The sequence below is a fragment of the Oncorhynchus mykiss genome, chromosome 19 (assembly GCF_057628025.1).
Source record: "Oncorhynchus mykiss isolate SJ-2025 chromosome 19, ASM5762802v1, whole genome shotgun sequence".
NCBI classification, from domain to species: Eukaryota; Metazoa; Chordata; class Actinopteri; order Salmoniformes; family Salmonidae; genus Oncorhynchus; species Oncorhynchus mykiss.
Genome location: NC_143040.1, coordinates 57,202,158 through 57,224,249, shown reverse-complemented (window position 1 = coordinate 57,224,249; position 22,092 = coordinate 57,202,158). Strand labels below are relative to the sequence as shown.

The following is a 22,092-nucleotide window of genomic DNA, read 5'->3' as shown; positions in this document are numbered from 1 at the left end:
TGTGACCATACAAATAGAATGTCATTCTAGTTCTGTGAGTGTGACCATACAAATAGAATGTCATTCTAGTTCTGTGAGTGTGGCCATACAAATAGAATGTCATTCTAGTTCTGTGAGTGTGGCCATACAAATAGAATGTCATTCTAGTTCTGTGAGTGTGACCATACAAATAGAATGTCATTCTAGTTCTGTGAGTGTGACCATTAAATAGAATGTCATTCTAGTTCTGTGAGTGTGACCATACAAATAGAATGCCATTCTAGTTCTGTGAGTTTGACAGTGCAGATCTGACAGCGCATGTCTGAGACGATCACATTTAGAAACACATTAACAGAGAATAAGAAAGACGACAAGCATAACACCTACTGTAATCAAATCACATGTTATTGGTCACATACACATGGTCAGCAGATGTTAATGCGAGTGTAGCGAAATGCTTGTGCTTCTAGTTTCCGACAGTGCAGTAATATCTAACAAGTAATCAAACAATTCCCCAACAACTACCTAATACACACAAATCTAAAGGGGTGAATGAGAATATGTACATGTAAGTATATGGATGAGCGATGGCCGAGCGGCAAAAACAAGGTGCAATAGATGGTATAAAATACAGTATATACATGTAATATGAGTAATGTAAGATATGTAAACTATTAAAGTGACATTATTTAAAATGGTGTTGTTTAAAGTGACTAGTGAGCCATTTGTTAAAGTGTCCAGTGATTGGGTCTCAATGTGGGCAGCAGCCTCCCTGAGTTAGTGATGGCTGTTTAGCATTCTGATGGCCTTGAGATAGAAGCTGTTTCTGAATCTCTCGGTCCCAGCTTTGATGCACCTGTACTGACCTCACCTTCTGGATGATAGAGGTGTAAACAGGCAGTGGCTCAGGTGGTTGTTGTCCTTGATGATCTTTCCTGTGACATCGGGTACTGTAGGTGTCATGGAGGGCAGGTAGTTTGCCCCCGGTGATGCATTGTGCAGACCTCACTACCCTCTGGAGAGCCATAGGTTGAGGGCAATGCAGTTGCCATACCAGGCTGTGATACAGCCCGACAGGATGCTTTCAATTGTGCATCTGTAAAAGTTTGTCAGGGTTTTGGGTGACAATCCAAATTTCTTCAGCCTCCTGAGGTTGAAGAGGAGCTGTTGCGCCTTCTTCACCACACTGTTTGTGTGGGTGGACCATTTCAATTGGTCTGTGATGTGTACGCCCAGGAACTTAAAACTTTCCACCTTCTCCACTGCTGACCCTTCAATGTGGATAGGGGGGTGCTCCCTCTGCTGTTTCCACAATCATCTCCTTTGTTTTGTTGATGTTGAGTGAGAGGTTATTTTCCTGACACCACACTCCGAGTGCCCTCACCTCCTCCCTGTAGACTGTCTCGTTGTTGTTGGTAATCAAGCCCACTACCGTTGTGTCGTCTGCAAACTTGATGATTGAGTTGGAGGCATGGCCACGCAGTCATGGGTGAACAGGGAGTACAGGAGAGGGCTGAGCACACACCCTTGTGGGGCCCCAGTGTTGAGGGTCAGTGAAGTGGAGATGTTGTTTCCTACCTTCACCACCTGGGGGTGGCCCGTCAGAAAGTCCAGGACCCAGTTGCACAGGGAGGGGTTGAGACCCAGGGCCTCCAGCTTGATGATGAGCTTGGAGGGTACTATGGTGTTGAATGCTGAGCTGTAGTCAATGAACAGCATTCTTACATAGCTATTCCTCTCGTCCAGATGGGATAGGGCAGTGTTCAGTGTGATGGCGATTGCGTCATCTGTGGACATGTTGGGGCGGTATGCAAACTGAAGTGGGTCTAGGGTGGCCGGTAAGGTGGCGGTGAAATGATCCTTGACTAGCCTCTCAAAGCACTTCATGATGACAGAAGTGAGTGCTACGGGGCGGTAGTCACTTAGTTTAGAATATCTCTGCATTCTTGGGTACAGGAACAATGGTAGCCATCTTGAAGCCTATGGGGACAACAGACTGGGATAGGGTGTAATTTAAATATGTCCGTAAACCCACTGTGCATGATCTGAGGATGCAGCTAGGGATGCCGTCTGGGCCAGCAGCCTTGCTAGGGTTAACATGTTTAAATGTTTTACTCACGTCAGCCACTGAGAAGGAGAGTGGGGGGGCGCAGTCTTTGTTAGCGATCCGCGACGGTGGCACTGTATTATCCTCAAAGAGGGCAAAGAAGGTGTTTAGTTTGTCTGGAAGCATGACGCGGTGTCCGTGGCGTGGCTGTTTTTGTTTTTGTTTTTGCAGTCCATGATTTCCTGTAGACCCTGCCACGTAAGTCTCATGTCTGAGCCTTTGACTTGCGGCTCCACCTTGTCCCTGAACCGGCATTTCGCTTGTTTGATTGCCTTGCGGAGGGAATAATTGCGGAGGGAATAATTATATTCAGTCATATTCCCAGTCATCTTTCCATGGTTAAATGCGGTGGATTGCGCTTTAAGTTTTGCGCGATTTCCGCCATCCATCCACGGTTTCTGGTTAGGGTAAGTTTTAATAGTCACAGTGGTTACGACATCGCCAATGCACTTGTTTATAAACGAACTCACCGAGGCAGCGTATAGATCAATGTTGTTCTCTGTGGCTGACTGGAACATATTACAGTCTGCGTGATCAAAACCATCTTGGAGCGTAGTCAGTCCAGCGTTGAATGGTTCTCGTCACTGGTACATCCTGTTTGAGTTTCTGCCTATAAGCCGTCACGAGCACGATAGCGTCGTGGTTGGATTTGCCGAAGGGAGGGCGGGGGAGGGCTTTCCATGCATCTTGGAAGTTAGAGTAGCAGTGGTCGAGAGTATTAGCCCTATGTGTCATGCAATCAATATGCTGATAAAATTTAGGTAACATTGATCTCAAATTTGCTTTGTTAAAATCCCCAGCTACAATAAATTCAGGCTCCGGATATATAGTTTCCAGTTTACATAGAGTCCAGTGAAGTTCCTTGATGGCCATCTTGGTGAGGGGAATGTACACAGCTGTGATTCCGACAACATATCCCGAGACAGCCATGTTTCCATGAAGCAGAGAATGTTACAAACAAATGTCTCTCTGGAAGTCCACCCTTGCTTGAATTTCGTCTACCTTGTTGTCAAGAGACTGGACATTGGCTAGTAGTATACTCGGGAGCGGTGAGCGATGTGCCCATCTACGGAGCCTGACCAAAAGACCGCTCCGTCTGCCTCTTCTGAGGCGTCGTTGTTTTGGATCACCTATTGGAATTAGCTCCATTGTCCTGGGTGGTGGTCCAAAGAGAGGATCTGCTTCAGGAAAGTCGTATTCCTGGTCATAATGTTGGTAAGTTAACATTACACTTATATCCAATAGTTCTTCCCGGCTGTATGTAATAACACTTAAGATTTCCTGGGGTAACAGTGTAAGGAATAATACATAACAAAACAAAATACTGCATAGTTTCCTAAGAACGCCAAGCGAGGCGACCATCTTGCATCTTCCCTGTACAATGCTAATCAATTTGTATAATGCATGTTACATGCTCTCATGCATGGTAGATGTTTAAATATGCTTAAATACTCTATTACCTAGTACACACTACTTATAAATAATTAATTGATGCTTATTAATGTTCCTCCAAGTATCTAGAGAGTGGATGTGATGGGAGAGTGTGAATATCGGCAGTATTTAGCCCAGTCTAAATGCAAGACAAACTGTGGTCTGTAAAGGCAGACCTGACCTGTATAAATCTATCTGTAATGTGGAGCGAGAGAAAGATGAATCTCAGCACAGCCAAACTAATCTAGCCCTAATCTCTCTCTCTCTCCCACACACAATCGCTCCATCCTTCTACTTCTCTCTTTCTTTTTTTCTCTCTCTCTAACCCCCCCTCTTTCCATCTGGCACAATGCTAAATGGCAGATACTATTTTTATTCTGTCCTGCTGTTTGTAGGCTTTCAGCACAAATAAAGGCAATAAAAAATATCACAGTGAGTGTTGTTGCTTCTGGGAGTAATGAGCCATCAGCTATCAGAGTCATTGGCCATTATGACACACAGAGAGAACGTACTCCCACTATCGGCCATTAGTGACTGTATTAGAAATCTGTCTGAATCCAAAGCATTAGGGAGGGCATGTTGAATCTGGATTCAATTCACCAATTTAGGCCAAACGACAGTAGCATTGTTCTACTACGCTCCACAAAAACAGGAGCCGTTCCCAACCTATTCAAACATTCTTCACAAGCGACAGCAGACATTTAAATGGAAGAGACAGGCAAACTGTACCTCAATACAACTGACGCTGGGCTTGAAGGGAAAACCACCAAGTTGGCTGTGTGAGGGACGGCGTGCAAAGACGTTTTTATCTGTAGCTAATGAACGCATGGCGTCCTGCTCCTCACGGCTGATTGGCTGGGGCCTATAGAACAGTAGGTAATAAAAGTAACAAATGAGAGCGGGCCATTGGAGCCACTGACGTGCGCAGGGTTCCCACTAATTGAATTGATCCTGAAACGTAATCTATTCTGCAGCGGGAGGAACCTTAATGAATTAGCCTCCATACATCTCCTGGCTGCTTCACCGTACCGCCGTCCTCTTCTCTCCATCCTTCCCTCTTTCTTTACTTTCCTCTATCCTTCTCTCCATCCCTCTTAATGTCTCCTGTTTTAATTGTGGTTTGGAAATTATGCCTTGGGTCCCGGGGTAGAGGGGTGGCAAGAGGGGTGGAGGAGAGGGGGACAGGAGAAGAGGAGAGGGGTAGAAGGGTGGAGGAGAGGGTGATAGGGGTGGATGAGAGGGGTAGAGGATAGGGGTGGATGAGAGGGGTAGAGGAGAGGGGTGGATGAGAGAGGTAGAGGGGTAAAGGAGAAGGGGGTAGAGGAGAGGGGTGGAGGAGAGATGAATAGGAGAGGGGTGGATGACAGGGATGGAAGAGATATGTAGAGGAGAGGGGTGGATGAGAGGGGTGGAGGAGAGATGTAGAGAAGAGGGGTGGATGAGGAGGAGAGGGGTAGAAGAGAGTGGTAGATGAGAAGGAGAGGGGTAGAGGAAAAGGGTAGATGAGAAGGAGAGGGGTAGATGAGAAGGATAGGGGTAGAGGAGAGTGGTAGATGAGAAGGAGAGGGGTAGAGGAGAAGGGTAGATGAGAAGGAGAGGGGTAGAGGAGAAGGAGAGGGGTAGAGGAGAAGAAGGGTAGAGGAGAGGGGTAGATGAGAAGGAGAGGGGTAGATGAGAAGGAGAGGGGTAGAGGAGAGTGGTAGATGAGAAGGAGAGGGGTAGAGGAGGGTTCTATATGAGAAGGAGAGGGGTAGAGGAGAGTGGTAGATGAGAAGGAGAGGGGTAGAGGAGAGTGGTAGATAAGAAGGAGAGGGGTAGATGAGAGTGCTAGATGAGAAAGAGAGGGGTAGAGGAGAGTGGTAGATGAGAAGGAGAGGGGTAGAGGAGAGTGGTAGATGAGAAGGAGAGGGGTAGAGGAGAGGGGTAGATGAGAAGGAGAGTGGTAGATGAGAAGGAGAGGGGTAGAGGAGAAGGGTAGAGGAGAAGGGTAGATGAGAAGGAGAGGGTAGAGGAGAGGGGTGGATGAGAGAGGTAGAGGGGTAAAGGAGAAGGGGTAGGGGAGAGGGGTGGAGGAGAGATGCAAAGGAGAGGGGTGGATGACATGGATGGAAGAGAGATGTAGAGGAGAGGGGTGGATGAGAGGGGTGGATGAGGAGGAGAGGGGTATAGGAGAGGGGTAGAGGAGAGATGTAGAGAAGAGGGGTGGATGAGGAGGAGAGGGGTAGAGGAGAAGGGTAGATGAGAAGGAGAGGGGTAGATGAGAAGGAGAGGGGTAGAGGAGAGTGGTAGATGAGAAGGAGAGGGGTAGAGGAGGGTTGTATATAAAAAGGAGAGGGGTAGAGGAGAGTGGTAGATGAGAAGGAGAGGGGTAGAGGAGAAGGGTAGATGAGAAGGAGAGTGGTAGATGAGAAGGAGAGGGGTAGAAGAGAGTGGTAGATGAGAAGGAGAGGGGTAGAGGAGAGTGGTAGATGAGAAGGAGAGGGGTAGATGAGAGTGCTAGATGAGAAAGAGAGGGGTAGAGGAGAGTGGTAGATGAGAAGGAGAGGGGTAGAGGAGAGTGGTAGATGAGAAGGAGAGGGGTAGAGGAGAGTGGTAGATGAGAAGGAGAGGGTTAGAGGAGAGTGGTAGATGAGAAGGAGAGGGGTAGAGAAGCAGGAGAAGCAGGTGGACTTTGAAGAGCAGCCTTCAACATTTCAAAAAGCCTTTCAAAGGGCCATCGGCCCCCATCGCCGGCCTCCACCATCCTCCACCGCCCCCCACCATAAGCCCTCACCAGCCCCGGTCCTCTCTGACTTCCTGGTGTAATTGATGTGTCCCTCTCAGCTATCCATCAGGCTGACCAGCGCTCAGTACATTAACCCCCGAGACAGCCGCCAGGCTCCTTAGTGATTACACCGGCTCCAAGTGTTCCTCACCAACACGCCTCAATCAATGCCATAAATTACCCACCTAATTCCCTGCAGTCGATAACCATGACACAGAGGTGATGGGAGCCCATCTGGGAGAGTGGGATACACTTTTTATGGTGCAGGAGGAACCAGAAAAAACAACTTCAAGGTTGAATGTACGAACAGAAGAGAGGAAAAAACACACGTTTCTTTGAATGAAAAGCTTTCCAAGTAGCAGTGGAAAGAAAAGGCAAGCAGATAGGACAGAGGTCTTCACCAGTGGAAAGAAAAGGCAAGCAGATAGGACAGAGGTCTTCACCAGTGGAAAGAAAAGGCAAGCAGATAGGACAGAGGTCTTCACCAGTGGAAAGAAAAGGCAAGCAGATAGGACAGAGGTCTTCACCAGTGGAAAGAAAAGGCAAGCAGATAGGACAGAGGTCTTCACCAGTGGAAAGAAAAGGCAAGCAGATAGGACAGAGGTCTTCACCAGTGGAAGAATAGACGCTGGCCACAGCCACATTTCTACTCCAGTCTAATGGTTGGATTCTATTAACTTGGCCGAGGCGAGTCTGTGTCAGAACAAGCAGCAGACACAGGTAATGGTTCCTCACTGGCTTGTTGACACATTTTCCCTCTTTCATTTCACAGACAATCTCTCCCCCTCCCCTCCGACACATCAAACGCTAACGTTTCCTTCAAATTCCTTTCTGTCTGCCAACTTTGACATCACAGGAAATTACAGTGGAATTGACAGCCTTTTTACTTTCAAGTTCATTCTACTTCCAAACAAACACCCGTCTCGTCCTGTCATCAGACAGGTCCTTCTGCCTGGCTCCCTGCGCTGTTTGTTCTGCCTCCTGTGGACCAACGTTACCTCTGTCACATCACACACACACACTTACTCTACCTGACTGAACGCAGCGCCACATTTGCTTGAGGGCGGAGGCTTTCCTTCAGAGATAAAACATAGTTTAGTACCTGTGCTTGCCTCCTGCTTGCCTCCTGCTTGCCTCCTGCTTGCCTACCATGGCTGTTTAAAGGAGAGGTGGGAGAGACAGATCACTTTAATTGACTGTGTGAGACTGCTGAGGAGAGTTGAGGACGGGTGTGCGTGTGTGTGTGTGTGCGTGTGTGTGTGTGTGTGTGTGTGTGTGTGTGTGTGTGTGTGTGTGTGTGTGTGTGTGTGTGTGTGTGTGTGTGTGTGTGTGTGTGTGTGTTCTTACTTTATCCACTAGAAGGCTTTCGGCTGATTTCTAGGGTTCTGTACTCCCAAAGTTGTTGACTGTTTTTTTTCTTGCCAGTTAGTTAGCAGTTCTTATCTTTTAGCATCCAATGGCTAAAAGTTTCTTACTGGGGGTAAAAAAGGATGATAATTTTACTGAAATATTTAAAGGGGAATTTTATCCAAAATCCAGAAACTCCCAAGTGATTCCATACATTGAAACTAGTTCAGCTGAGTTTTCCCTCTATACTATATATCTCTCTCTCCCTGTAGTGCTGTACTGAAACAGCAAAACAAGTCAGTTGCCTGTGAATTCATGATTTTAAAAATCATTGTTGTATTGAAAGCAGACGGCAGAATTTGCCTTTTTTGGATTAAGGTACTATCGATTTTGAGTCAAGAATGTGTACTTTTCCACCTAAATCATTTGTGATTATTATACAATACTATTTTATGTAGCCTACTGCCACAGCCGAGGATATAGGTAACAACTGCCCATGTTCGCCCTTGTGGTGTAGAAATGTCACGATATGCCCTTATACGGAGCTTGATGTCACAGAAGGAGCTGGTGGAAAAGTTAGTTACGCAAAGTGGAAAAGGGCAAGGCTGCACAGTATAGACATCAAGGGAAGAAGAAACTAAATGTCACTGTTTTCCGATAAAAGATACGGAGAGATGCAGAAGACGATTAGCAGCCATTTGAAATAGTAAAAACAAGGTAAGCACTCCTGCAGCCAACCTTGCATAGCTGCGTGTGTAAGCAAGCACTTCGGCGACGGTGCATATGAATTATGGGGACAGAAGAGGGAAGGATACTAAAAGATACAGTTGTTGCTAACGTATTTCCATGCACTGAATCTGGGACAGTCATTTTATTGCCCCAACGTGAGTTTTGATCTGCGCTTGATGTCAGAATGCACTCACTGTTCCAAAATATGATTGGAAATTATTATTATTCATATTTCTTTTTACCCCTTTTTTCTCCCCAATTTCGTGATACCTACTTGGTAATTACAGTCTTGTCCCATCAATCGATCAATCAATCAAATGTATTTATAAAGCCTTTTTACATCAGCCGATGTCACAAAGTGAAACCCAGCCAAAAACTCCAAACAATGAAGCACAGTGGCTAGGAAAAACTCCCTAGAAAGTCAGGAGCTCTGAAACACGACTCGCCAAGCCGCACTGCTCGCTTAACCCGGAAGGCACCTGCACCAATGTGTCAGAGGAAACACCGTACAGCTGGCAACCTGAAGTCAGCATGGATGCACCCGGCTGCCACAAGGAGTCGCTAGAGCGCGATGGGACAAGGACATACCGGACGACACTGGGCCCAATGTCTCCCAGTCACGGCTGGCTGCGACACAGGCCGGGACCGAACCCGGATCTGTAGTGACGCCTCTAGCACTGTGATGCAGTGCCTTAGACCGCTGCGCCACTCGGGAGGTCCCAAAATGTGAGTGTTATGCAACAGGATAGTTAACCAGCGCTGCCCTCAAACCAAGACACATGCTGCCTGCTAATTATCTATAGGCCATGTGTCAACTTGTCAAGTATTATTTTCTAACAACAGTTTGAATTGTGATTGAATTGTATTGTTCTCTGCCTCCCCATTAAGTAGCCTATCTCACCACTCATTTCGGTCATTTTTGTAGTATTAAAAAATATTCAGCTAATGTCTTCTATCATGTAGGCTGTCATTGTAAATAAGAATTTGTTCTTATCTGACTTTCCTAGTTAAATAAAGGTTAAATAAATACAAAAAATACCTGTAAATGATGTAGAATTGCATGAAATGCGTACCCTGCTAGCAAATGTTCCCCATGTGTGGAAATCCTAAAAACGCCTCTACTCAACTATAGCCTACGCCACATCGCAAATGTTAATACGGCTTTATTATGAAGTGGCCTTTTCCTCAACAGTAAATTTACCATGCATCAAAGTGCATCTTGGTACAAGGATTTGTTTACAGACAATGATTGCGTGCCTGCCGGGGCCAATGATTTCTGAATCCAGCCCTGAAGAGTGTAATACAATATAATTCAATACAATGTAATATTATTTATCTACAATTTCTGTTCTTAACAATGGGCAACGTGGGCCTGGGAGTATTGCTGAGTGATTAGTGCTTTGGTTTGGTTTCGATGATTAAAAAAATGATCACAGATTTCGGTTTGGATACAGTTTTTAAACATTAAAAAGATTATGAAATAATGACATTCTAATGATTTTTGAGCCTTTTCCAAGCCAAAAATAGTTGAAAAAATGCCATTGTCTCTGTCAGGTCCACACTGGCTTCAGCACCAACCAGAGAAGAGACAAGAAGCTGTCTTCTGCTCTTTGACCTTCTCTCTCATCGCCTAGTCTCCATTTGTCTTGCTCGTGACACTGTAAAGATGAATCTGATGATTCAAACACTTTTATCTCCCCAGATATAAACTCATTACTTTCAGTTGGTTGTATTTCACAAATTCACTGTGGCGCCTTCCACTTTAATGTGAACACCAGATAATTATAACGTTAGAAGTTAGCTCCCTTGGCCTCCCTTGGCCATAACGAGGGATAACAATAATTTAGCTAATTATTTTTGCATTGCAGCTCTGTGCGGCTCTATGGTCTTTCTCCCCATGTAATTAGCTTGATTTTCATGAGACCAAAATGGAATTTGTGTGGAATTTGTTTTGTGTGTGTGTGTGTGTGTGTGTGTGTGTGTGTGTGTGTGTGTGTGTGTGTGTGTGTGTGTGTGTGTGTGTGTGTGTGTGTGTGTGTGTGTGTGTGTGTGTGTGTGTGTGTATTTTACACAACATATTCTGGAAGTGAGTCCACAGTCATGGAAAGGTGTGCGTGCATGTGCGTGCGTTGTGTGTATGCGCATCCCCACTCATGTGTATCTGTGTGAGTGCTAGCCTGCGTGCGTGTTTTCCATCGACATCCCTCTACTCACTGCATTACAGTAGGTCTCTGATGCCTGTGTTAATGTGGCGCCCGAGCGTGCTGATGTCATCACAGTGAGCCAGAAGCAGCCTACAGCAGAAGTAGCAGCAGCTTAACTGTAGAAAGAAGTCTCTGATGTGGTCTGTAGTCTCAGTCAGTCTGCACACACAGACTCAAACACACACACACAGACACAGCCCCAGCCATGCTGGCTAGACCCTGGGATCCAATAATAGTGAACATGAAATATTGAACATGAGAATGGGAGAGTAAATCATTGAACATGAGAATGGGAGAGTAAATAATATTGAACATGAGAATGGGAGAGTAAATCATATTGAACATGAGAACGGGAGAGTAAATCATATTGAACATGAGAACGGGAGAGTAAATCATATTGAACATGAGCATGGGAGAGTAAATCATATTGAACATGAGAACGGGAGAGTAAATCATATTGAACATGAGCATGGGAGAGTAAATAATATTGAACATGAGAATGGGAGAGTAAATAATATTGAACATGAGAACGGGAGAGTAAATCATATTGAACATGAGAACGGGAGAGTAAATCATTGAACATGAGAATGGGAGAGTAAATCATTGAACATGAGAATGGGAGAGTAAATAATATTGAACATGAGAATGGGAGAGTAAATCATATTGAACATGAGAACGGGAGAGTAAATCATATTGAACATGAGCATGGGAGAGTAAATAATATTGAACATGAGAATGGGAGAGTAAATAATATTGAACATGAGAATGGGAGAGTAAATCATATTGAACATGAGAATGGGAGAGTAAATAATATTGAACATGAGAATGGGAGAGTAAATCATATTGAACATGAGAATGGGAGAGTAAATCATATTGAACATGAGAATGGGAGAGTAAATCATTGTAGTTTGTGTATTTGAGTGTGTTTCAGGAGATGGCTTCCCGAAATCCCCCAGCAGCTGATTGGTCGACTCCAAGATTAATTGGAGAGCTGACCCCGCTCCCTCGTCAGGACGCTGCTGTCTCCAATTTCCAATGCCTTCTGAAGCCATAAAAGCCAGTGTTCTGTTGTGCAGGGGAGAGATTGATTGTGATAAAGATCATTGCTGAGAGAGGAGGTTGATGGCTGAGGGGTATAGCATGTTGGTCATTGGTATGTACTATGTTAGTTGTTGTTGTTGGTAGCAGCTTTGGTATGTTCTGTGTTTGTTGCTTTGTCAGAGCTTCTTTAATGGCCTGAGTTAGTTTTTTCTCAGTTTTGTTGTGAAGTGGATTGTTTAATATTCTGTTTCATTTGTTCCCAGGGGGGAAGGGGAAGGCACCTAGGGAGTGCTTAGGCAAGAGGCCCGCGGGCATACATATACCCGTAGTATATTCACTGTCTAGGCACACTAGGTAAGACCTGGGCGGACCACCCCCTGTATTTTGGTTAGGGCACCAGGTGGTGCTAAATTAGGTAAGTAGTGGGTAGGCAGGTAAGGTAGGAGAGGGGGCTTTGAGATTTACTTTATTCGCTTTGGTTCCGTCCAGCCCCTTTTCCCCATATTACCGTGTGAGGGAATAAATTCCTAGTAAACGGTAAATTCTCTGCCTTTTGTCATCCTTACTCACACCTACAGTCCATACCTCTTTCACTTCACGGAGAGTTGAGTTGTAGCAGGGTGTTCCGTTCCCTCTTCATAGAGGCGTGCGTAACAGGGAGAGTAAATAATATTGAACATGGAACATGAGAATGGGAGAGTAAATAATATTGAACATGAGAATGGGAGAGTAAATCATATTGAACATGAGAATGGGAGAGTAAATAATATTGAACATGAGAATGGGAGAGTAAATACTTCTGAACATGAGAATGGGAGAGTAAATCACATTGAACATGAGAATGGGAGAGTAAATCATATTGAACATGAGAATGGGAGAGTAAATCATATTGAACATGGGAATGGGAGAGTAAATAATATTGAACATGAGAATGGGAGAGTAAATCATATTGAACATGAGAATGGGAGAGTAAATCATATTGAACATGAGAATGGAAGAGTAAATCATTGAACATGAGAATGGGAGAGTAAATCATATTGAACATGAGAATGGGAGAGTAAATCATATTGAACATGAGAATGGAAGAGTAAATCATATTGAACATGAGAATGGGAGAGTAAATCATATTGAACATGAGAATGGGAGAGTAAATCATATTGAACATGAGAATGGGAGAGTAAATCATATTGAACATGAGAATGGGAGAGTAAATCATATTGAACATGAGAATGGGAGAGTAAATCATATTGAACATGAGAATGGGAGAGTAAATAATATTGAACATGAGAATGGGAGAGTAAATACTTCTGAACATGAGAATGGGAGAGTAAATCATATTGAACATGAGAATGGGAGAGTAAATCATATTGAACATGAGAATGGGAGAGTAAATCATATTGAACATGAGAATGGGAGAGTAAATCATATTGAACATGAGAATGGGAGAGTAAATAATATTGAACATGAGAATGGGAGAGTAAATACTTCTGAACATGAGAATGGGAGAGTAAATAATATTGAACATGAGAATGGGAGAGTAAATCATATTGAACATGAGAATGGGAGAGTAAATCATATTGAACATGAGAATGGAAGAGTAAATCATTGAACATGAGAATGGGAGAGTAAATCATATTGAACATGAGAATGGGAGAGTAAATCATATTGAACATGAGAATGGAAGAGTAAATCATATTGAACATGAGAATGGGAGAGTAAATCACATTGAACATGAGAATGGGAGAGTAAATAATACTGAACATGAGAATGGGAGAGTAAATAATACTGAACAGGCGCATGTTAGAGTGAATAATGAAAACAGTTTAAACGACACTGAGTCTCTACTGCTTTTTAAACTATGTGGATTATTGTGTAGTGCTGTGTACTGACTTGACTTCAGAATACACTGGGTCTGCGCCACCATGGCTGAATTGTGTGTGTGTGTGTGTGTGTGTGTGTGTGTGTGTGTGTGTGTGTGTGTGTGTGTGTGTGTGTGTGTGTGTGTGTGTGTGTGTGTGTGTGTGTGCGTGTGCGTGAGTAGACTGCCTTGAAAACAATGGGCGCACATCTTGGACGCAGTCTCCAGTTCTGATTAAACCTTGGCGGTCTGCATACCCACATCCATTCCCCCTCCCCCACATTGAGAGCAAAACATCTTAGTAGCCCCCGGAGACAAAGTTTTTAGACTTTTAGAGTTCATTTTTGTGCAATTCTAAGCATTTTGCCACGGGGTGTAAAGAAAATGTTGAAGTTTTGAAGCAAGAATGCTACAATTCTACACTTTTTGCCATGGGCGGACAGAAGATTTTGCAATTGTAAAACTAATTTCATGCAATTTTTACTATTATTCTTATTATTTGTATTTATTTTTTAGGGCCTGTAAGCCAGTTCCCCATCCCTGGTTTATAATATAAATGTAATCAGAGAGAATAAAGACTGTCTGTCTGTCCTTCTCAATATCATATCTGCTCTCACCATGTGTGCAACACACCTTGGCGAGGCACATTAAAACTCTGACCATCAGGTCAGGCTAATTATAGAATAAACTGGCCTGCTTAGGCAGCAAACACAGTTGTTTAAAAACCAACCAAACTGACTGAGCCTTTGTCCTAGTCTGCGTACAGAGACAAGACTCTATCTCTAACACACGCATGCACGCAAACACACACGCACGCACGCACGCATGCACACACACACACACACACACACACACACACACACATACACACACACACACACACTCCAAATGGGATTGACTTTCGGGTGCGTTAGACAGGGCAAACACATTGTTTGGAACACTGAATCATTATATTAGTGAAGTGCGGCTGTTGGCTGTGAAGGACAGATGTTGACTGTTGTTAGAATGACTGGGTTTGGTTTCATCATACTAAAGACAACAACCAGCCCATTCCAAAGGGAGGATATGGGGAACGCATTGATGAACTGCCACTTCCAGGTGCGAGCCACAGAAATATCAGAGGCGGCACTGCGTGGCACTTTGGGCTAGATCTGAAATTAAACATGCCATCCTTCGAAGAAATACAGATATTGTTCCAAATGAGAAACAAATATCCATTGCAATGCCATTTATGACAACTGTGACAGTTCCTGTAATCTACTGTACAGAGGATGCTTTCTCAATCACACTGAGATACTTACTAATCAATCTGACACTCTACTGTACCATTTGACATGATACACTCAGAGAACACAGAATGGCTTGGTATTAAAGTACACTTAAATCAAGTGTCAAGCATCAGGGAAGAAAAGGGCCTGGGGATGTTCCTGTCACATCAGATGGTCTGGAAAAGATCCTGGCCCTAGGGAGCGAGTGTGCAACAGAACAGTTGCACAATTGTGAATCATCTTCCTCATGTGGACATAGTGCACATACCTGCTGTTGAGGGTACTGCATCCCGCCAATGCCCACCTGGCCCCTCCCCTGCATCCCCATTGGGTATCGGTGTGGAGTGGGCGATCCGTATGGCTGGTTGGGATAGGGCCCACCCTGCTGCTGCTGAGAGTAGGGGTTGTTGCCCATCCCATAGAGCTGGGAGCGCTTCATAGCCATGAAGTCCTTAGAGGCCACCTGGACACAATGCAAGAGGACAGGGACAAGACGGTTTGTGAAATGTTTTAGAACAACTCTTTTTGAAAGTCTATTCATTCCATATGCAGTTCAGAGCACACCAAAATACACAATTTATTGTCACATTTCTGCAGGGGGTGGATGCCCCCAGACTCCCATAAAAATGGTTCTCCAAGGTGAATATACATTCCCGCTAAATTGACTACACAGGTATATAACAGTAATATGCTAAATACGCTTCTTCTGTTACACAGTAAACTGAACCTGAAAAGAGAGATGCCAGGAGAAATCTTTTCCTTTCAAGTATTTCACATTTACAGGTTCTTTTCTGGGTCCTGGTGAGTTGACTGGAAAATCGTAGCCTAGATGTCAGGCTAATGTTAATCTGTCACCCGTATGGTGGATTTGTGAGCAGGGCAGATTATGTGAAGCGTGATGTCTCCCCTTTTCTCCTCTCCTATCCAGTGTGGTGAATTATGGATGATTTATGACATTTGTTCCCTCTGTCTCAGTCAGACAAGGGGGGGGGGGGGGGGGGGGGCTCTGTGTGGCTCATCTCTGCCTCCCTAAACAATAGCTCCACATCCCTACTCAATAACGCCTGAGCCAACCCTGCTGGGAGCAGCAGAATGGCCTACTGTACAGTACTGTATACAATGCCTGGCTGGCTGGCTGGCTGGCTGGCTGGCTGGCTGGCTGGCTGGCAGAGCTAATCAACGGACAATGTCCAGGAGATACAGTTGAAGTCACAAGTTTACATACACTTAGGTTGGAATCATTAAAACTCATTTTTCAACCAATCCACACATTTCTTGTTAACAAACTATAGTTTTGGCAAGCCGGTTAGGTCATCAACTTTATGCATGACACAAGTAATTTTTCCAACAATTGTTTACAGACAGATTACTTCACTTTCACATGATTTCACTACGCTACAGTCACAAGACGCAGGCCTCCTAACTGTCCCTAGAATTTCTAAGCAAACAGCTGGAGGCAGGGCTTTCTCCTATAGAGCTCAATTTTTATGGAATGGTCTGCCTACCCATGTGAGAGACGCAGACTTGGTCTCAACCTTTAGGTCTTTATTGAAGACTCATCTCTTCAGTAGGTCCTATGATTGAGTGTAGTCTGGCCCATGAGTGTGAAGGTGAACGGAAAGGCTATGGAGCAACGAACCGCCCTTGCTGTCTCTGCCTGGCCGGTTCCCCTCTCTCCACTGGAATTCTCTGCCTCTAACCCTATTACAGGGGCTGAGTCACTGGCTTACTTACTGGTGCTCTTTCATGCCGTCCCTAGGAGGGGACTCACTTGAGTGGGTTGAGTCACTGACGTGATCTTCCTGTCTGGGTAGGCACCCCCCCCTTGGGTTGGGCCGTGGCTGAGATCTTTGTAGGCTATACTCAACCTTGTCTCAGGATGGTAAGTTGGTGGTTGAAGATATCCCTCTAGAGCTGTGGGGCTGTGCTTTGGCAAAGTGGGTGGGGTTACATCCTGTCTGTTTGGCCCTGTCCGGGGGTATCGTCGGACGGGGCCACAGTGTCTCCCGACCCCTCCTGTCTCAACCTCCAGTAATTATCCTGCAGTAGTTTATGTGTCGGGGGGCTAGGGTCAATATGTTATATCTATATAAAAGCCAACTGACATTTACTCCTGAGGTGCTGACCTGTTGCACCCTCGACAACCACTGTGATTATTAATATTTGACCCTGCTGGTCATCTATGAACATTTGAACATCTTGGCAATGTTCTGTTATAATCTTCACCCGACACAGCCAGAAGAGGACTGGCCACCCCCTGGTTCCTCTCTAGGTTTCTTCCTAGGTTCTGGCCTTTCTAGGGAGTTTTTCCTAGCCACCGTGCTTCTACACCAGCATTGCTTACTGTTTGGAGTTTTAGGCTGGGTTTCTGTACAGCACTTTGAGATATCAGCTGATGTAAGAAGGGCTTTATAAATACATTTGATTTGAAATTTGATTTGACTTCAAATTCACTGTATCACAATTCCAGTGGGTCAGAAGATTACATAGACTAAGTTGACTTTGCCTTTAAACAGCTTGGAAAATTCTAGAAAATGATTTCATGGCCTTAGAAGCTTCTGATAGGCTAATTGACATCATTTGAGGTGTACCTGTGGATGTATTTCAAGGCCTACCTTCAACCTCAGTGCTTCTTCGCTTGACATCATGGGAAAAGCAAAAGAAATCAGCCAAGACCTCAGAAAAAAATGTAGACCTCCACAAGTCTGGTTCATCCTTGGGAACAATTTCCAAATGCCTGAAGGTACCACGTTCATCTGTACAAACAATAGCATGCAAGTATAAACTTCATGGGACCACGCAGCCATCATACCGCTCAGGAAGGAGACGCGTTCTGTCTCCTAGAGATTAACGTGTGCAAATAAATCCCAGAACAACAGCAAAGGACCTTGTGAAGATGCTGGAGGAAACGGGTACAAAAGTATCTATATCCACAGTAAAACGAGTCCTATATCGACATAACCTGAAAGGCCGCTCAGCAAGGAAGAAGCCACTGCTCCAAAACCACCATAAAAAAAGCCAGGCTACAGTTTGAAACTGCACATGGGGACAAAGATTGTACTTTTTGGAGAAATGTCCTCTGGTCTGATGAAACAAAAATAGAACTGTTTGGCCATGTTTGGATGAAAAATGGGGATGCTTGCAAGCCGATCATCCCAATCATGAAGCACGGGGTGGCAGCATCATGTTGTGGGGTTGCTTTTCTGCAGGAGGGACTGGTGCACTTCACAAAATAGATGGCCTCATGAGGGAAGAAAATTATGTAGACGGGGCGGCAGGGTAGCCCAGTGGTTAGAGCGTTGGACTAGTAACCAAAAGGTTGCAAGTTCGAATCCCCGAGCTGACATTCTGCCCCTGAACAAGGCAGTTCCTAGGCCGTCATTGAAAATAAGAATTGGTTCTTAACTGACTTGCCTAGTTAAATAAAGGTAAAAATTCAATAAAAAAAAAAAGTGGATATATTGAAGCAACATCTTGAGACATCAGTCAGGATGTTGAAGCTTGGTCTCAAATGGGTCTTCCAAATTGACAATGACCCCAAGCATACTTCCAACGTTGTGGCAAAATGGCTTAGGTACAACAAAGTCAAGGTATTGGAGTGGCCATCACAAAGCCCTGACCTCAATCCTATAGAAAATGTGTGGGAAGAACTGAAAAGCATGTGCGAGCAAGGAGGCCTACAAACCTGACTCAGTTACACCACCTCTGTCAGGAGGAATGGGATGAAAGAAATAAAAGCTGAAATAAAACATGCTCTCTACTATTGTTCTGAAATTTCACATTCTTAAAATAAAGTGGTGATCCTAACTGACCTAAGACAGGGAATTCTTGCTAGGATTAAATGTCAGGAATTGTGAAAAACTGAGTTTAAATTTACATTTAAACTCAGTTTTTCACAATTCCTGACAATTCCTGACATGTTAATTTTCGACTTCAACTGTATGTCAAGGAGCAAATCCACCGCATTCATTCAGTTGTGGGAAGTTGTATAACATTTGTTCAAACACTTTTATGTAGTAAATGCAATTTTTCTATAGAAACCAAATTAAAAAACAAAGTCAATATTCTGTGAGCAGGGTTGACGGATGGTCTTTTCTGTCGCCTGTTTGCTCTTAAAATTGTTCCAAATAGCCATGATACAGCTCTGCCAATCACTGAACCAACCACAACCACTGACCACAGACTGATGACCACAACCACTCACTCACTCAATCACCAGTGACTACAATCTGACAAAAAAAGTGGAAACAAGTGCCATAATGTGGAGCAAAGAGTGATGATACTACAGTATGTGTGTTATGAAGCGGACTCACACGCACACACACACACACACACACACACACACACACACATAAAGTACACCCAAATGCAATAGGTTCAGAGGTTTATACTTTGAAATAATGTTTTTGCAGGAATATCATTATACACACAACCCTCTTTTAAACTCCATCACTTTAAACCCAAGCACACATACAGCTACTGAAGGGATGTCACCGACTAAAAAATGTTGGTTGATCGAGAGTCACATTTTTAAACGTGTTTTTTTCCATATATAGACACACCTTATGTTTGAATAAAATCAACTATGTGTAGGCTACTGAGTTTTTCTGATGATTTAAGCACTGAAATAAAAACATTATACACAGAGTTTAATTTCATTTATAGTAAAGTCTTCATATCTCAAAATCAATGTCATGTGGTTAATCAAAATTCTATCTAAATGAAAATGATACAAATCTAAAAGTAACTTCTATTGTCATTGCCAATATGTAAAAATAGCCTACATAAAGCCAACAAATAAAAACATTGCAGCCCGAAGGTAGAAAATATCCTGATAAAAATAAATATCCTATAAATCACATTGGCTATGCATGGCCTGTCTGCAAGGAACTTGAAACATTGTATCAACTATTGTATTAGCTTGGGCCAGCTGAAACTTGTGCTAGCAAACATTGTATAAAATATTGTGCGCCCTCAGAGTGTCCAGCGCCAGTGAGCTCCGGACAGACAGACAGACAGACAGACAGACAGACAGACAGACAGACAGCATTAGGCTGTTTAGCAAGGGATAAGAAGTAATCAGGTAGGCCTATTTTATCACCTTTCCCCTGAAACAGAGCCTGCCTAGTAGTAATAGGAAAGGGAGAAAGCTGGAAATATTTTTCAAACAGGCAACATTGAGGAACTATTGTCATTCTCAATGGATGTAAAAACAGACTTAATTTACTGAGAAGCACCACAGTGATGGTAAGTGAAGACAATCAGAAATAGTATCATATTCCCAAATGGGAACATTTATAGGCCTACATTTATAGGTCTACATTTATAGGCCTACATTTATAGGCCTATATTTATAGACCTACATTTATAGACCTACATTTATAGACCTACATTTATAGGCCTATATTTATAGACCTACATTTATAGGCCTACATTTATAGGCCTACATTTATAGGCCTACATTTATAGGCCTACATTTATAGGCCTACATTTATAGGCCTACATTTATAGGCCTACATTTATAGGCCTACATTTATAGGCCTATATTTGCGCGCAGGCCAGGTATACTACTCTTCCTTCTATATGTGTAATCAGGTGCGTTACCTTTCTCAAGACTGACAGGAGCTCTCCAAACAAAAGACAATGAACAAATTGACAACTCATAAATGGAATTAAATAAACCCCCAAAAATACCACAAGTGTAGCCTAGGTTGTGCGCTCTGCAAACAATGTGTCCACTCCTACAATGACAACGGTAAGACTGTAGTAATAATATATTGACTGGATTAACGGAAATTATGGTAACCAAACAAACATTGTAGATGATAAATAATGGGAATTAACGGTAAATGTATTGTTGGTGATACTGGTGTGCCATCCCAGCCTCCACAATGGATTAGTCCACTCAGACAGGCGTGAATCAGACAGACGTAAATCAGACAGGTGTGAATCAGACAGACGTGAATCAGACAGGCGTGAATCAGACAGACGTGAATCAGACAGGTGTGAATCAGACAGGCGTGAATCAGACAGACGTGAATCAGACAGGCGCGAATCAGACAGGCGTGAATCAGACAGGCGTGAATCAGACAGGCGTGAATCAGACAGGTGTGAATCAGACAAGCGTGAATCAGACAGGCGTGAATCAGACAGGCGTGAATCAGACAGGTGTCTCCTGTTGTAATATGTTGTATTTATTTGCCACGGCTGGTCTAAAAAAATCTTGGTCGACCAACAGCCTATTGACCAAACAATCGACCAGTCGACTAAATGGGGTCAGCCCTAGTGTGGTGTTACTGTTTTCTCTCTGCAGCAGGCTGCACTCCCCTCCCTCCCTGCCTAACATTCATATTAATTAGACAGGCCTGTGTGGCTAAAGGGCACTACTCTTCAATCCACAGATCTAGGGCACTCTGCCACACACTCTGCTGCGATATGGGACGCACTCAGGTCGCCCTCCCTCTCTCACTCCATCCCTCTCTCCTCTCTCCTCCCTCTACTCCCTCTCCTCCTCTCCCCTCCCTGGTCTGTCTCAAGTGGAATCCCTTTGCCAATACACTGAGCCCAACTTGAGCAAATCCCCTCATGTCACTGCCAAGTTCAGAATGCCACTGCTAAACTCAGACCAGGAATAAGTGCTCCCTAGTGTGGGGAAGGAAACACATCATTCAAATGGAAGAATACCTAGTGAGAGCTCAAGTTACAACATCACTGCAGTTAAACCCATGGAGGCTGGCGCAACATACGGAAGATTTTCTAAACTGACTTCAGATTGTCTGAAGTGATTTAAGTGTTACTCCAATATTGTCCTGTAAAGTTCTATTAAATGAGATTTCATCCCAAACTAGGCCTATTTCCGGGGATGAGCCAACTATCTAGTTCATACTACACCAAAAGACTTGATAGCAAATATAAATGTTTTTTTTTCCTTGGAGAAACGGATGTACTTTTGAAAAGATGAATAATATAAATTGAACCATGTTTTTTCAGAAAGAGGGACAGTAGATAAAACTGTCACAGGGAATAGAGCACAATTTCTTTATTTGTTCCAATGTATTTTCAGTTTTGTTCATCTGGGCATGCCATTCAATTGAGGTGTTAAGAGAATACTAATTCAGTGCTAAATCTGAAATTCAATTCATGAACTGCAGTTTCCAACTCTCGTGAGCTTATTGAACTGCAGTTTCCAACTCTCGTGAGCTTATTGTACTGCAGTTTCCAACTCTCGTGAGCTTATTGTACTGCAGTTTCCAACTCTCGTGAGCTTATTGAACTGCAGTTTCCAACTCTCGTGAGCTTATTGTACTGCAGTTTCCAACTCTCGTGAGCTTATTGTACTGCAGTTTCCAACTCTCGTGAGCTTA

At 43.8% G+C, this 22,092-nt stretch overlaps 1 protein-coding gene across 4 annotated transcripts in view; it reads right to left on the bottom strand.

The window, feature by feature from the left end:
- Nucleotides 1–22,092, bottom strand: part of LOC110498372 (AT-rich interactive domain-containing protein 1B) — a 309,442-nt gene that overhangs the window by 261,405 nt on the left and 25,945 nt on the right. For all 4 annotated transcript variants that reach the window (XM_036954974.2, XM_090211433.1, XM_090211432.1 and 1 more), the window contains exon 2: nt 14,997–15,191. In XM_036954974.2, the coding sequence (XP_036810869.2) occupies nt 14,997–15,191 (195 nt within the window). The remainder of the gene's footprint in view (nt 1–14,996; nt 15,192–22,092) is intronic.